Consider the following 16,824-nt stretch of genomic DNA (forward strand, 5'->3'; position numbering starts at 1 on the left):
GGAATGAAGGAAAAGCTTGGAGTTATGCTTGGTGAGGCTTTATGGATTTAAGAGTTCAAGAGAAGGAGGATGGGGGGAAAAGCTTGAGGCTTGAAGGATATGGTATTTAAAGCTTGGAAGGGTATGAGAAGGAAGGAAAATCTCGGTTGTGATGGTTGAAGAATGGCTGGGATGGCTGCTGGAATGCTTGCAGCAGCCAAAGGGAGGAAGGAAAGTGGTTCGACGGTTGCTGGGGTGCTTGAGCAACCAAGAGATGTTGGTTGACAGCTGATGGGATGCTTGCAGCAGCCAAAAGATGGAGGTTGATGGCTGGGATGGCTGCTGGAATGCTTGCAGCAGCCAAAAAGAGGAAGGAAGATGAGTTATCATGGTTGTTGGGAGGCTTGCATCAACCAAGAGATGGTTGGTTTTGGCTGGGCAAATGCCTCCCAATTTGTAGAGGGTGAGGGTTTTCCTTTATCTCCAATAGGTAAAAGGAAGTGTTGGAGCTAGTCTATTTCCTATGGGTAAAATGGAGCATTGGGACATTCTTATTTCCAACGAGTAAAGCTAAGCATTGGAAAATGACTATTTCCAACGGGTAAAGGGAAGTTTTGGAATTGGCTTGTTTCCAATGGGTAATATGGAGTGCTGGAAAATGCTTATTTCCAACGGGTAAAGCTAGGTATTTGGAAAATGACTATTTCCTATGGATAAAAGGAAATGCTTGGAAAATATCTCATTTGCTTACCCACATTGGAGAACTCTATGTAATGGGCTTGGACTTTGGTGCTCTCAAGTACTTAGCCCAAAGTCTCCATTATCCAAGAGCTTCCGTGGGCCTTGTGGACCTCCGTAACCTTCCACACCACAATCCCTCATGCAAGCCCCGTAAACCACATGACTTGGGTTCATGTGAGCTTGATAGGTGATTGACATATGAAAAATGTATTATTGGCTTCGCATGGTATGGACACTATTATTTATTTAATGAATTAATTCACAAAATACAGCTTGGATTAACGCATGACCAACATTTTATGTTATATTGGGCTTTAAATGTCTTTGGGCTTCTCGTGACTTTTTTGGGCCTCAATAGTTTTCAAAACTATATAATTGATAATATATATACATAGTTGTATGGCAAGCCACATGAATCTAGCTATAGCCTATCAAACCTTATTGTATGGCTTTAACTATATCAATTCATTTCATATTTATTCTATACACACACTTTACAAAAGCTTTTAGAAGGGTGTTTGTTGCTTACTAAGCTTTCTCTTAAAAAGTGACGTGTTGCATTATGGAGTCTTCAAAAAACAATTAAAGCATGAGGTGGTATGTTTTGGCCAATGTATTGCGATATTTCGCTGATATTATCGGATTTTCAAGGGAGCGATATTTTGGTACTATAACGAGTAATTATCGTCATAATATCGAGGTCGATAAATTCAACATTTATCATGCATTATTTGGGCAATATATCGCGATATTATCAATATTATCGTGATATATTGGTAATATCGCGATATCAAACCCAAAATTACATGAAAATATTGAAAACTCACCTTTTGCGCATAGAGGGATTCGAACCTCTTCAACTATGCACCAAACCCAGCGCCTTAACCAACTCACTAAAGATGGGTTTGTGATTAGAGTTGCTTCGTGTAATATTTATAACATCTTTAAAAATGTCTACAATCTAGAATAAATTTGTATATTAAAAAACACCAAGGGGATTTGAACCCTTCCCATTTTACTCCTTCAACACCTTAACCACCATATCACTTATGTCTTTGTGAAAATATGCTGAACTATATATATATATATACATGGTTTTGTTTTGAATTCTTTTTGCAAGAAACAAATTTTCACATGATCTTCATCCAAAAAAAAAAAAAATTTCACATGACCATTCATTTTCAAGTTTCTACTTTTGAACTACTCCCCCCCCCCCCCCCCCCCACGTTTCAACTTACAACACTTGGCCACCATTCAACAACTCACCTAACTAATTAGTTGTAGTAATTCATTATATATAAATGATTATGGTGTGTTTAATCTTCTTTCATTAATTACTACATATTTTCTACACTCACAGTGTTTGCCAGCTCGCTATATAATCAACTTAAATAATTTAAATCCATCATGTAATGTATTTCCTTCCAATTTTTTTTTGATAAACTAATAGATAATTGACTAAATAAACATCCTGCAAAGTTTCAATAACAATTTCCAAGTTTTTCTTGCAATTTCCATAGTTTTTATTCAATTTTTATCGATATTAATAATATCCCGATATTTCCATCGAAATTTCCGTGTTTTTGGACTATCGATATTTCCGATATCATCGATATTTTAGACCTTGGTTTTGGCATGAGGTGTAAGAACAATGGATATTCTTATATATATAAACGTAATTGGAAAGTGCTCACTATGCACTCTCCAGAGCCAGCACCTAAGGTTAATTGGGGTGGCAGTTTACTTTCAAGCCACCCATGAAGTCTAGAAATCCCTAGGATGTAGTCTAGAAATCCCTAGGCTAGTTATGTGGCACAATGTTAAGCTATATCTATATATTTTTTTTCTGACTCTAGCTTACTATAAATAGCCTTACCTAATAGTTCTTGAATCATAGCTTCTTCAAAGTTTTGTTAGTTTCCTAAAATTCGTAAAAAAAAAAAAAAAAAAAAGAGAGAGAGTGAAAACTAAGTGTGGTAAGATTTTGGAAAAGCTCATCTGGGAGTTGTACAATAGCTTTGGATTTGAGGTAGGGGTTTTTCTTGGGGAGGCTTTGCATAAATTGATTTAATTAAATATTGTGAACACTATATTATGCTTGGTAATATTATTCGATTATTATCCTTGATATTGGGTGTTTACATGTTGTCAATTATCATTATAATTTGATTAATATTGACATGTTCATATGTTGTCAGTGTTTGGAATTCTTGGGTTGACAAAGAAATTATGGAAAAGAGGGTAATGGGAAGGTTCTTTTGTGTAGTTGAGTGACCATTGTAGGGACCAAGTTCAGGCGAGCCTGTGTGCACAGTAGATTAGGAAATCGGCGGTATAATTGTCGATTGGATGATTTGGGCTTGGAGATCAATGGTATGGACAAGATGACTAGCAAAAGGGGAACTATGGGATAATTGAGATGGGTATTATTTTATATAATGGGCAAGGTCTAAAATATCGGTGATATCGAAAATATCGGTAGGCCAAAAACACGAAGATGGTACTTAAGTCATGTCACTCCACTAAGATGGACATTATTTCCTGGATCTAATCCACTAAGATGGTACTTAAGTCATGTCACTCCACCACTCTTCATTACCCGACCACAATATTTGCAAATTGTGCCATATTTGTTTCCGTCTATTGGGTCTCCATGTTCCCAAGCTGGATCACGTTTAGTAACTCCACTAGACATCTTAAACGTACCTATATTTATTTTTCATGGAAATTAGGTAATTATTTTTTGGCCAAAAAATATAGTAGTGACGGTTATATAAGAGAACCTAAATAATAAAGTTATTCTACAGAAGAATTAAATAGGAAGTAAAGAAAATGATTGTAGGAATTTAAGTAATTATAAAAATAATATGGAATAATAAAACCTAATAATGAATAATAATTCAATTCGATAATAAAATAATAAACATGCAAGTATTGGTTCTTAGATCACATGCACGGGTCCACACAAATTTTATGTTGTTGTATAAATTACAATAATATAAATATAAGTTTGTACACTTACCTTAAATATGGAACCCTTTGTGTAAAGGCCAAATAGAATCTGTATAGACCAACAATAAATTAATAATTAAACAAATGTAACAAAATATGATGAAAGCATATAAAGTCTTTAATAATGAATTAAGAGACAATAAACACACATGTAAGTGACCAAATAAAGAATAGAAAAATTAAAAACCACATGCCATTGACTAAGTAATTAATTGACACAATTTAAATTATAATACCACCAAAATTTTGGAATAGATAATAATAAACATGCAAATTAAATAACAATAATGAATGAGAATAACTTAATATAGTTCAGTTTTTTTTACACTTGGGGGGAAATTGAGATTGATAGATGTTGAGAATGACACGAGCATTATGTTTTGTTTTGGAGAGATGTTGAGAAATAAGGGACGGCATGGGACCATTTGATTTTATTTGTACTAGCCTCTCTGCACGCACTTCCGTGCCTGCGAGAGGCTTTTTTTTAAAAAAGTTTAAATTTATTTTAGAATTAAAAAAGATAATGGGTAGTTGTGTTTCATAAAAATAGGATCCATTATCTGATTTTTCTTTTAATTTTAATTTTTTAAAATATGAAAAAGTGTGAATTTACCATATTATCCTCATTTAATTAATAATTTCAATTCTTAATGTTTGCATTACCCAAGGGCATTTTCTGGTATTTTGAATGTTTCACCATTCTCTGCCTTTTGCTTTATATATATAGATATATAGAAATAGGACTACCTAACTATATATATAGAAATATGACTACAACTAATTAGTTAGGTGAGTGGTTGAATGGTAGGGTAAGGGATGTAAGTTGAAATGTGGTGAGTAGTTCAAAAGTAGAGACTTGAAAAGGAATGGTCAAAAGAATTCAAAACAATTTGTTTCTTGCAAAAAAAATTCAAAACAAAACCATGTATATATATAAATATTTTAGCATATTTTCACAAAAACATAAGTGATATGGTGGTTAAGGTGTTGAAGGAGTAAAATGGGAGGGGTTCGAATTCCCTTGGTGTCTTTTTTAATATAGAAATTTATCCTATATAATAAATATTAGCTTACAGACATTTTAAAGACTATAAATATTACACGCCGAAAATATAATCACAAACACGTACGCAGCTGAGTTGGATAAGGTGTTGGGCTGTTTCTCACAGAGGCAAGGGTTCGAATCCCTCCATGCACAACAAGGATAATTTTCAGCATTTTTCAAGTATTTTTGGGTCAAAAAATTGCGGTATTATCGATAATTTCACCATTTCAGCTTGAATTCCGATAATATCGAGATATTATCAGCATGTAGTTTGAATCTGAAGTTTAGTTGTGACAAGGAAACAAGAAGAACGAGTTGCAGATAGTTTTGGATGTTTTGTTAAAAGTCTGTACTTTCCTGTAATTTTGCTTGTAAAATTACAACGTAAATTATTTTGGTTTAAATAGAAGTTTATGTTTAGTTCTCTTGTTTCTTGCTATTTAAATTTTTTGTTTTAGTTTTTCTTTTACCTCACTCTCTCAATATTTAAAAAAATTGGGATGTGACAGTTCTATTCAAGCTTCTACTTAGTAACCGGGCCTCTTTCCTAATCTGCAGTGAGTGTTTGCGTCAAACGGTGAAGTTCTGGGTGTGAATAATTTTGTGTGGCTAGTTTAGTTTTGTAGCCTTTTTAACTTGAGTTAGTAAGCTCTTAGGGGTCTCTACACCTAGTGCCTTAAAGCCTTTTTGGTTTGAGAGCCATTGGCCTAACACTCGCTATATGGGTTAATTAGAAAGCTTAATGGAGCTAGGCATTGCACAACCCACATTTTAAAATAAAAAAAATAGTATAAAAAAAAAAACTTTAGTTTGTTTCTTGCAAGGGAGTTTGACAACTCTTGAGATCAAAAGGTTGATATGATTGGAATTTAGCTACTTGCATTCTCCTTACATGATTTTATGTTAATAATCACTATATATATATATATTTTTATAACCACTTTATTAGCAGTAAAGATGAATTACTTTTACATGATTCATGTTGTGTGAATTAGTTTAGTTTTATAATTCCGTTGGTCTCCTGACCCCAGCAATATTTGCCAGTTGTCTTGCGTGCACAAACCACATTTTACTATGAATCATTGTTATTTATTTGCTGTAAGAGTTTACATATAACAGTAATTGCATACAGTAGAAGAAGAAAAAAATAGAGTCGACCATCAAATACAAGAACCAATTAACATGTCTAGCACTTGGATTAGTTTGTTCACATGGAAACCATGGGTATCCCAATTTCCAAATATATCTCAATCCCCCTTATCGCACTAAGCTCCTCTAGCTCCCCTCCAGTCCACACACTTCTATAAAGAGATTTGCATCAATCTGAATTCTCACCAAATCTTGAGCCAATAGCAAGGCATGGGTAGTGAAGCGAGAGCAAGTCATGAGCTACTCCAAGCACAAGCCCACATTTGGAACCACATTTTCAGCTTCATAAATTCTATGTCCCTCAAATGTGCAGTTCAATTAGATATCCCAGATGTCATCCAAAAACATGGCCAACCCATGACTCTTTCCGAGCTTGTCTCCGCCCTACCAATTTCCCCAACAAAAGCTCATTTCATCCCACGCCTCATGCGAATCTTAGTCCACTCCGGCTTCTTTGCCAGAGAAAGTCTGAGTGGCAGCGGCGAACAAGGTTATGTACTAACAGACGCCTCCGCACTCCTCCTCAAAGACAATCCCATGAGCGCAAGGCCCTTCTTACTTGCCATGCTCAATCCCATCATAACCGATCCATGGCAGTATTTGACCACTTGGTTCCAAAATGACAATCCTACGCCATTTCACGTGGTTAATGGGATGACATTTTGGGATTATGGGAACCAGGACCCGACCCTTGCACATTTTTTCAATGACGCCATGGCTAGCGATGCCCGGTTGATCTCGAGCTTGATGATTGATGACTGCAAGGGGGTGTTTCAAGGAGTGGATTCGTTGGTTGACGTGGGTGGTGGGACGGGAACTGTGGCCAAGTCCATTGCTGATGCCTTCCCTCATATGAAATGCACTGTACTTGATCTCCCTCATGTAGTTGCTGACCTAAAAGGGAGTAAGAACTTGGAATATGTTGCAGGGGACATGTTTGAGGCTGTGCCTGCGGCCGATGCTATTTTTTTGAAGGTAAATCATCTCATCCTTAGTGATATTATATTGTTAAATACAGATGTCCATTTATATCAATACAATATATGTGAGGCAGAGTATGCTTTCCAATTGGACTTTAAATTTAAAGTATAAATCAAATTGGGTCCATAAGTAATTAGATGATTTTGTTTGGTGATTGTGTGTGACAAACAGTGGATATTGCATGACTGGAGTGATGAAGAATGCGTGAAAATACTCGAGCGATGTAAAGAGGCAGTTACAAGAGAGGGCAAGAAAGGCAAGGTGATTATCGTAGATATGATGTTGGAGAACAAGAATACAGATAAGGAATCTGGGGAAACACAACTTTTCTTCGATATGCTGATGATGGTTATAGCTACAGGAAAAGAAAGGAATGAGAAAGAATGGGCCAAGCTATTTTCTGACGCAGGTTTCAGCCACTATAAGATTTCTCCCTGTTTGGGTTTAAGGTCTCTCATTGAGGTTTATCCTTGATTTATAATGAAGCACACCTGCTTAATGTATTATGTTGGTAGCATGTAGTGTATTGTAATCTTGTTCAAGGTAAATTAATGGTACCTAGTTTATTTAGTATTGTATTAAATGCAAGTTTGTCAATTTGGGAGCTGCTCTGGAAATTCTGGGGAAAATTTTGGAGTTAATTCTTGTTATATATGTATTCCACCAAACATATATAAGCGGGGACTTTTATCTCTTTGCTTAGACCCAGTAATGAACACGACCTCTTCTATCTATCTAGTTCTCTCTTCATCATTTGGCAATTGCTCAGATTTCTGAAACATCTTTTTTCTATATTACTTTCGATCCTGTGATTTATCACTTTTACTACTAAAGTCTTGTTGTTTCAATTTGATCATTTTCACCCATGTGGTGCAATTCAAAGACATTCTCCAATTTGCCGAACCCCGAGCGGGGATTAATCTCACCTCGTAGTATTTATATAAAATAAAAAAAGACATTCTCAAATTTTTTTCAAATTAGAGTAACTGAGTTACTTGCTGAGGAGCATTTTGGTCCAAAACAAGAAAGATAAAAATAAAAAAATAAAAAAGGAAAATGAAAGAAAGAGAAGGAAGAGAGAAACCCTCTGCACCACATGGGACCCTATGTCCCCAACCCAATACAAATCTACGACCGTCATCTCTCTCTCTCTCTCTCTCTCTCTCTCTCATGCCCCGCCGCGACTGTAACACCCAACACCCATCCCCCAATTCCCTCATCCAAACCATGTACCTCCTCGCCGATGTTCTCCAGTGCGCCCCACCCCTCCTCAATATCTACTCACCCACCCAGTCCCTTCCCCCACGCCAGCCCAAAGTAGAAGCCACAACCACCCTTCCAGAAGCTCAATGGGAACTTACTATTAGATCCCACTCACCTGACAACCTTCACATCTCCATTTTCTTCTCTCTTATCAATCCCTCTCTAAACTTTCCTTTTTTTCTTAATTTTCTTTTCGTTCTGCAATTTTCTCAGAAAACGTTATAGAGAAACAACCACCCAATTTCTATTTCTATTGATTTGTTGGGGGAAATTTCACGTGCTTGGCGAATTTTATTTGTTTGGTAAATTATTTTTTCCTTTTTATTTTTGATAAATCTCAATTCTTGGTTCATAACACAGTACTACAAATATTAGTTTTGGTGGATTTTCATGGGTTTGGCAAATTCCAAGTTTGTATCACGGCAAATTTTGGATTCTCTAATGTATGGAAGGTTGTAATATTTTGCAATGGTTGTTGTTCAATAATTTAAATTGTGTTGGAGGAGGAGGAGGGTTGGTGGTGGTCGTGATGAGAGGGGTGGCTAGACAACTTGGTGGGAAGGTGGGAATGGGGAGGGAAATGCCTCTCCCTTTCTTCTATTTCCAGCATTTGTTTTTGTTCCGAAATTCTCCTTGACAAGTAACGGTAGTTACTCGAGTTTGACACAAATTGGAGACTGTTCTTGAATTCTTAAATTCAAAGCAATAAGGATAATAACAATCAAATTGAAACAACGTGGACTTTAATGGTAAAAGTGGTAAACCACCACTACTACAAAAAACACTTTGCGCGACGAAATAATTTTGTTGCGCAAAGTACAATTTTGTCGCGCAAAGTTTGCGCGACGAAATTTTGGTCGCGCAAAGATTGTAAAGAAAGGTTTTGCGACGAACTATAAGAACTTTGCGCGACGAATACTAACGTTGCTAAAAGATACTTTGCGCGACGAATTATAACTACTTTGCGCGACGAATAGTATCAACTTTGCGCGACGAATATTAATTACTTTGCGCGACGAATAATATTATTTTGCGCGACAAAAGTTAACGTCGCGCAAATACACTTCGCGCGACGAATCCTAATGTTGCGCAAATATTTAATTTTTTTTATTTTTTATTTTTAAAAAAAAATTAATTAAAATTAACTAGTTTAATAGTTTGCACGACGAAATATTTTGTCGCCCAAGGTTTTTGACATTTTGTTTTATTATTTCTTTTATATCAATTTCATTATATTAATTTTTCAAATTTAATTTAATTGTATGTTTTTTTTTTAATTACTTTAATTTAAATTGACATATTCAAAATAAAATTACATATGAAAAATAGTGGTCAAATTATCCAATATATATAATATTCAAAATGTACACATAAATTAACAAAGTACAATAATAAAATCTACAAGCCTATTGTGGTGGTAGTGGCGGAGGATATGTTTCGATAGCGTCCAAATCCTCAACTTTAGCCGTCAAAGTCTCGACAATTCCCTACCAAAAAAAAAAAAAAATATTGTCAAATAACAACAAAATAACAAAAAATTGGCATAAACTCAAAACTAACTCCAAAAACACATATTAATGAAAAAAAAAATTAAACTTTGGAGAGAATATACCTTTTGGCAAGATTTTGAGTGAGTGAGAATGAGAGGGAGAAGTGAGTGTGAGAGAATAGAGAAGATAGTGAGAGAGAGATGAAAGAGTGAGTGAGAGTGAGAGATGATGAAAAGAGAGATAAGAGAGTGAGTGAGAGTGAGAGATAGTGAAGAGAGAGATGAGAGACTAAGTGAGAGGAGTGAGTGTGAGAGAAAGGGTAGGATTTGGGGAGAAGGAAAGAGAGAGGAGAGGTAAGAGTAGAAGACATTGAGAAAATGGTGGAGGTGTTATTTTGGTTTTAAAAACCGTATCACTTTGCGCGACGAAACAATATATTGGTCGCGCAAAGTCTCGAAATTTTTTTTAAAAAAACATTCCCATTTTTGGTGCGCGCCCAAATTTTTAGGGTTTTGAGCGACGAAATTTTGGTCGCTCAAAGTTTTGCGCAACCACAATATTCCTGCTTCCCATTTTTGGTACCTGCCCAAATTTTTCGGGTATACTTTGCGCGACGAACGACTATATATTGGTCCCGCAAAGTCGTAAATTTTTTTTTTTTAAATTCCCATTTTTGGTACTGATCGGTTCATAATTGTATATCATTTTGTACCCTTCTAGCTTATGATTTGATTATGTTATTGAGTTAAACTTGTGCTTTTAATTCATTTTCTATTTTGATAAGTCCATAATTTCATACACTTGCATGCCTTCTTTACTTAGTGATTTTGCTTAGTTTCTCTTTATTTTGAGTCACTTACCTATGTTTGTGTGTTTTGTAGGTTAAGATAGCAAGAGATAACATTTGATGCAATCCATGCATGTTAAGGGCTGATTGGCTTATGAGGAATATGAGCTTAAAGACAAACACATTTTGGCTACAACCCCTTTCCAGCCCAATTTCGTAGGTCAACTTCTTGGCCTTGGATCAGCATGCTATGGGGCTCGAATGAGGTGAAGATCTTCATAGAAGTTGTTCCAATGGGTGTCTAGTATAACATATCCAAATTTGAGCCCCATTGGATACGTTTTGAAACCTCTGGCCTTCCTACACCAAGCCTGGTTCAGAAAACTCGTTTTTCAGCAACCAAAAGGCAACCACATGGGTTGGCAGCAAAGGCAGCCACATCTGATCACCTTTGAACCCATGTGAAGATGCTTGAGGTGCAGCAGCAAAAGATGAAGGATGGTGTGGGAATCCATCATGATGTTCCTCCCTCTTAGCCCTATAAATAGAGAAGCCTTCAAGCTTCAAAACAGACCCCAAGGGGGGGAGCTCTCAAACACTTCTCTAGAGCTCCCTTCCCTTCTCTCCCTCAAATTCTCTTAGTTTCCTTTCTAGTTTTCAATTGTTGTAATGAAATATTTGTGCTGAAATTCTCCTTAAGTTTTTCAAGTTCTACTTTACTTTTATTTGTAATGTACATTTTTTCTTAAGTATTCAAGTTTAATTAGTTTCCCAGTTTCAATTATGATTTTTGTTCTTATTCATTATGCTTATAAGTTAATATGCTAGTTTGAATGATTGATCACCATTTAGGCTTGCATGTTAGCTATCTTGGTTTGAATTAAGAGTAGATACCATGCTTTAATTCGAATTGAACTATGAATAGGAAGAGTATATATGGACATTCGACAACAGGGATTAGATACATGCTTGGTTGTTTAAATTGTTCTTCTATGCTTAATGGGTTCCTAATGCTTAGTTTTAGGTTAGACAACAAATGATCAAATTAGGGAATTAGGAACACAAGGTTATGACCAAACACCATGGCTTAATCATACTTTAGCTAGAATCAATCCGTTAATCTAATTGAACTTGGGAACTTATTTGCTTGAGTTATTTCATTCTTTCTTGTTTTATTTATTTTCTTTTTTCATTTCTATTTTGTGTAGGGGAAACAAATTGGATCATTCAATCACCAATCCTCGTGGGATCGACCTCGCACTTACATATGCTATACTACCAAACGGCTCGTGCACTTGCGAGTATCACAAGTTGAGGATGCAATTGAAACCATTTTGGTGCAGCTGAATCGAAGCAACAGGTACCCGCCAAATTTTTAGAGTATACTTTGCGCGACGAACTACTATATATTGGTCGCGCAAAGTTGGAAAAAAAAATTAAAAAAAATTTCGCATTTTTGGTACCCGCCCAAATTTTTAGAGTATACTTTGAGCGATGAACTAGTATATATTGGTCGCACAAAGTTGGAAAAAAAAATTAAAAAAAATTTCGCATTTTTGGTACCCGCCCAAATTTTTCGAGTATACTTTGCGCGACAAACAACTATATATTGGTCCCGCAAAAATTTGCGCGACGAATGATATATTGGTCCCGCAAAACTTTGCGCGACGAATTATATATTCGTCCAGCAAAGTCGTAATTTTTTTTATAAAAAAATTTCCCATTTTTGGTACTCGCCAGATTTTTAGAGTATACTTTGCGCGACGAACTGCTATATATTAGTCGCGCAAAGTCATAAATTTTTTTTTTTTTTAAATTCTCATTTTTGGTACCCGCCCAAATTTTTAGAGTATACTTTGCGCGACGAATTATTATATTGGTCACGCAAAGTCTTAAAAAAAATTAAAACCTACTAATAAATATATATACTATTCAATTTCTTAAGTGTTATACGTACAAAATAAACAAATTTAAAGCTACTCAACGATCCAACCGTCAAACTTGTTTGTTTATACTTCGAGATCGTATACGCCAAAATTCGGAAAAAATAAACATTAAGAGATCAAGTAATGGGACAAAACATTTCGACGGTTATAAAAGAAAAATCAAGATTTAACGGTTATTTCAACTCTGATTTTGATGATTTTTTACAGCTACACTCCTTGACCCTATATGAATACAATGACTACATTCGATCGTCAATTTAAAATATTCACACTAGTGGATACCACAAAATCTTATGTTATATTTAATGAAAGTATAAATAAACTCTTAATTGTTAGTGAATATATTGTTTTGATGGCATACACATTCTATGAAACTAGTTTCAACGATCCAACCATCAAACTTATTTGTTTACACATCAAGATCATATACGCCAAAAATCGGGAATTTTATTTTTCAGAGATCAAGTAACGGGACAAAACATTTTGATGGTTATAAATGAAAAATCAAGATTTAACGGTTATTTCAACTCTGATTTTTTACAACTACACTCCTTAACCCTATATGAATACAATGACTGCATTCGATCGTCAATTTAAAATATTTACACTAGTGGATACCACAAAATCTTATGTTATATTTAATGAAAGTATAAATAAACTCTTAATTGTTAGTGAATATATTGTTTTGATGGCATATGTATTCTATGAAACTAGTTTCAACGATCCAACCGTCAAACTTGTTTGTTGATACTTCGAGATCATATACCCTAAAAATCGGAAAAAATAAACATTCAGAGATCACGTAATGGGACAAAACTTTTCGATGGTTATAAACAAAAATCACCATTTAACGGTTATTTTAACTTCGATTTTGATGACTTTTTACAGCTACACTCCTTGAACCTATATGAATACAATGACTCAATTTGATCTTCAATTTAAAATATTTACACTAGTGGATACCACAAAATCTTATGTTGTATTTAATGAAAGTATAAATAAACTCTTAATTGTTAGTGAATATATTGTTTTGATGGCATACGCATTCTACGAAACTAGTTTCAAAGATCCAACCGTCAAACTTGTTTGTTTATACTTCGAGATCATATACGCCAAAAATCAGAAAAAATAAACATTCAGAGATCAAGTAATAGGACAAAAATTTTTGACGGTTATAAACGAAAAAGCACGATTTAACGGTTATTTCAATTTCGATTTTGATGATTTTTTACAGCTACACTCCTTGACCCTATATGAATACAATGAACCAATTTGATCGTCGATTTAAAATATAATACATTTAAAATATTATATTTTTCTAACAAAATAATTTTTTATTTTTGTAAAGACTTTGCGAGAAAAAGTTTATAAATTTGTCGCGCAAAGTCATGCAAAGATTTTCATAAAAAAAATTATTTTATTTATTTTTGTAAAGACTTTGCGAGACGAAATACACTTCGTCGCGCAAGACTTTGTGCACGGAATTTTATTGTTTCGTATCGCAAAGTCATGCAAAGATTTTTACAAATAATTTTTTTTATTTTCTTTATTTTTGTAAAGACTTTACGAGACAAACCACACTTCGTCGCGCAAGACTTTGTGCACCGAATTTTATTGTTTTGTCGCGCAAAGTTACTTTGAGCGACGATGTTTTGTCGTCGCGCAAAGGTTTGTCGCGCAAAGTGACTTTGTGCGACGATTTGTGTTTCGTTGCGCAAAATTTAGTCGCGTAAGACTTTGAGCGACGAATTGTGTTTGGTCGCGCAAAGGGTTTTTTTACTAGTGGGAATGAGAGTGCTGGGTTACTTAATCGAAGATTTGATTTGGTAGATGATGTATGAAGATTTTATGGATTCAGATCCTGCCAATAACTATAAGATTAATTTTATCAATCTAATATTGCTTGCATGCATCACTGTATTTAACAGTAATATTCTTTACGGGGGTCGCTGTTGTACCACTAAGATTATTTTAATATATATTCAATGTTGATACCTAACAATTGATATGGAAGATCATAGAAGACTCCAATGTTAATTGCAGGGGGTCAAAAGAAGGGCCAAGGGAGTCTCATCTCATCCATTGTGAAAGCTACGTGAGTGGACTGCGGAGGGCCTGTCTTCAAATCTCTATCAGCAGCTGTCATCTGTGTTTTTTCATAATGCAGAGGGCCTGTCTAAAATTCAGACAAGACTGCACAATCATGTGATCGTTTTTTTGGTAAAAAGTGGTTATCATATCACTGTGATATAAATGAATGCAAGTAGCTAGTGCATGCCAAAACAGTAAACACTAAAAACTTGCACAACGGGAATATGAGGCATGTGGGATCCAAACAGCTAGCTATTCTTCCTTTTTTTTTTTTTTTCTTTTTTTTTTCAATTAGCTTTTGCTATAAATCTATCAGTGTGTGATGGTCTCTTGTTACTCCCAGCACAACTATTTATGAAAGATATTTGAAATTTCTCTTGCACAATTGGGTGAGCATTGGCCAAATACTTCTGAACCCAAGCAAGGCCATATAAGGGAATGACTAAGCAAACACTCCAAGACCTTGTCGTTGATGGACCACATAACTGGATCACACACAAACCCCTTGAGAATAAAACACACACACCATGAAGAGAGTAAGCAAACACATAAGAACACAAAGATTTATAGCGTTCAACCTCATGCCCACATCTTTTTGGTGATTCACCCGAGAAATTCACTAGTATGTAAGAACAATTTTTGTTACAATCCAGAACCCCCTTAGCTCTCACAAGAACCCTAACTCTCTTTTCTTTCACCCTTGCTCAAACCCTTTGATTCCCTTATGAACACCCAAGAATTCCCTCTTAAATTCTCTTGTTAATCTCTCTTCTAAATTCCCCGACCTCTCTTTGGCTCGGCTAATTTAACATAACCCCAAAAGTCCTTTTTATAATGCATTGGACTTGGGTTAAAAGTTAACTAGGAATAGGAAACTAAAACCCTATTTAATTAGGTTAAGGAACCCTAATAAAATAGGAAAGCCACATTAAAACCGCTGCAAAAAACCACGTTCAGCATGCAAACAAAATAAGGATGAGGCGATCGATCGCTTGGAATACAGCATCGTTGCGACCCACTAGAAGAAACCGATTGATCGCATGGCCTTCTGCATAAACTTCCCTGCTGCTCCTCTCTTGCTGCCACTGATTTCCTCTTCTTCCCGCATTTATGGTGAGCCAGGATCCATAATCACGCTTAAAGTGTGCATGAAACAGTACAGTCACGTACGTACTTAGAATTTAGAGGCATTCAGATTATAGTTACTACATACACAAACACAATAAGAATAATATGTAAAGAAATCAACTTGGGTTTATTTAAAAATCACACACATAAGCCAAAATACAAACATGTATATAGAGTCAGAATTAAGAGACACTATTTGACACAAACTATAACCCACTTGATTAGCCGTTATAGATGAAACCATTTTGAACGATAGTTATGTTAAAAATGTTCAGTATTTGTCCCATATTGAAAATTTAAGAGACCTTGCATGAGTTTATAAAGAGTTAGGCCACTTCGTTTATTGACAATTAATTTTGGAGTAGAACCTTAAACTTTAGCCTACCCAACTGCCCGTCCTTTCATCCTTTGTTCTTAAACTTTATGGATAATTATGTCTTGAAAATTTAATAGTACTATTGGATTACTAGGCTTTGCGTATTCCTCAGTTCAGACTTCAGATCTAGAGTGCAACAACCACTTGTTTTGAGTATTTCTCCACTACCTCTGTCATTAAGCCAACAAACTATTAACTATTAGCTTTGGATCAATTGTAAGAGTTCTTTTGGTTCCTCAATTTCTAGAAATTTTTATAATTTGATGCTTCATAAACCTTCTTGTTGTGGTGCCATGGAGTTTGGTTCTTTTTTGGCTGCAATGGGAGTTGGGTGTTTTGCGTACTTTGATTGAAAAGTGATGATATATTAAAATGAATGAAAAGGGTTAGAAGAGAACTTATTTAATATCTCTGAATATTTGAGTTCTTTGTGCTTCCAAATTTGAGAAAGAATATGGATAGAGGAGTATAAATTCAAGGCTTGCTTTAAAGTAATTAACCATTAATTAATGAATGGCATCAATGATCAGTGGATTCTGCATGATTGGAGTGATGAGGAAAGCGTGAAGATATTAAAGAAGAGTAGAGAATCAATTCTGAGCAAAAATGGAGAAAAGGTTATCATCCTGGACATAAATGTGTCTGCAGATGATAAGAAGATGGATAAGAAATCAATTGAAACTCAGCTCATGTGGGATATGTTGATGATGGTCCACCTTAATGGCAAAGAGCGTAGTGAAGCAGAGTGGGAAAAGCTCTTTTTGACTGCTGGATTCTCTCACTATAAGATTACACATACATTGGGACTCAGGTCTCTTATTGAAGTTTACCCCTGA

At 35.2% G+C, this 16,824-nt stretch overlaps 1 protein-coding gene across 2 annotated transcripts; it reads left to right on the forward strand.

The window, feature by feature from the left end:
* The first annotated feature begins 563 nt into the window (after positions 1-563).
* LOC110764168 (putative O-methyltransferase 3) lies at positions 564-16,824 on the forward strand. 2 transcript variants are annotated; one of them, XM_088251219.1, is made up of 3 exons: positions 564-580; positions 6,145-6,901; positions 16,519-16,824. In XM_088251219.1, the coding sequence occupies exons 1-3, from the start codon at positions 564-566 to the stop codon at positions 16,822-16,824; spliced, it is 1,080 nt and encodes a 359-aa protein (XP_088107345.1). The 2 variants fall into 2 exon arrangements, with proteins under 2 accessions (XP_088107345.1, XP_021822779.2); XM_021967087.2 differs by lacking the exons at positions 564-580; positions 16,519-16,824 and adding an exon at positions 7,079-7,641 and having other exon boundaries at positions 5,965-6,901.

The sequence above is a fragment of the Prunus avium genome, chromosome 3 (assembly GCF_965620075.1).
Source record: "Prunus avium chromosome 3, drPruAviu1.hap1.1, whole genome shotgun sequence".
Lineage (NCBI taxonomy): Eukaryota > Viridiplantae > Streptophyta > Magnoliopsida > Rosales > Rosaceae > Prunus > Prunus avium.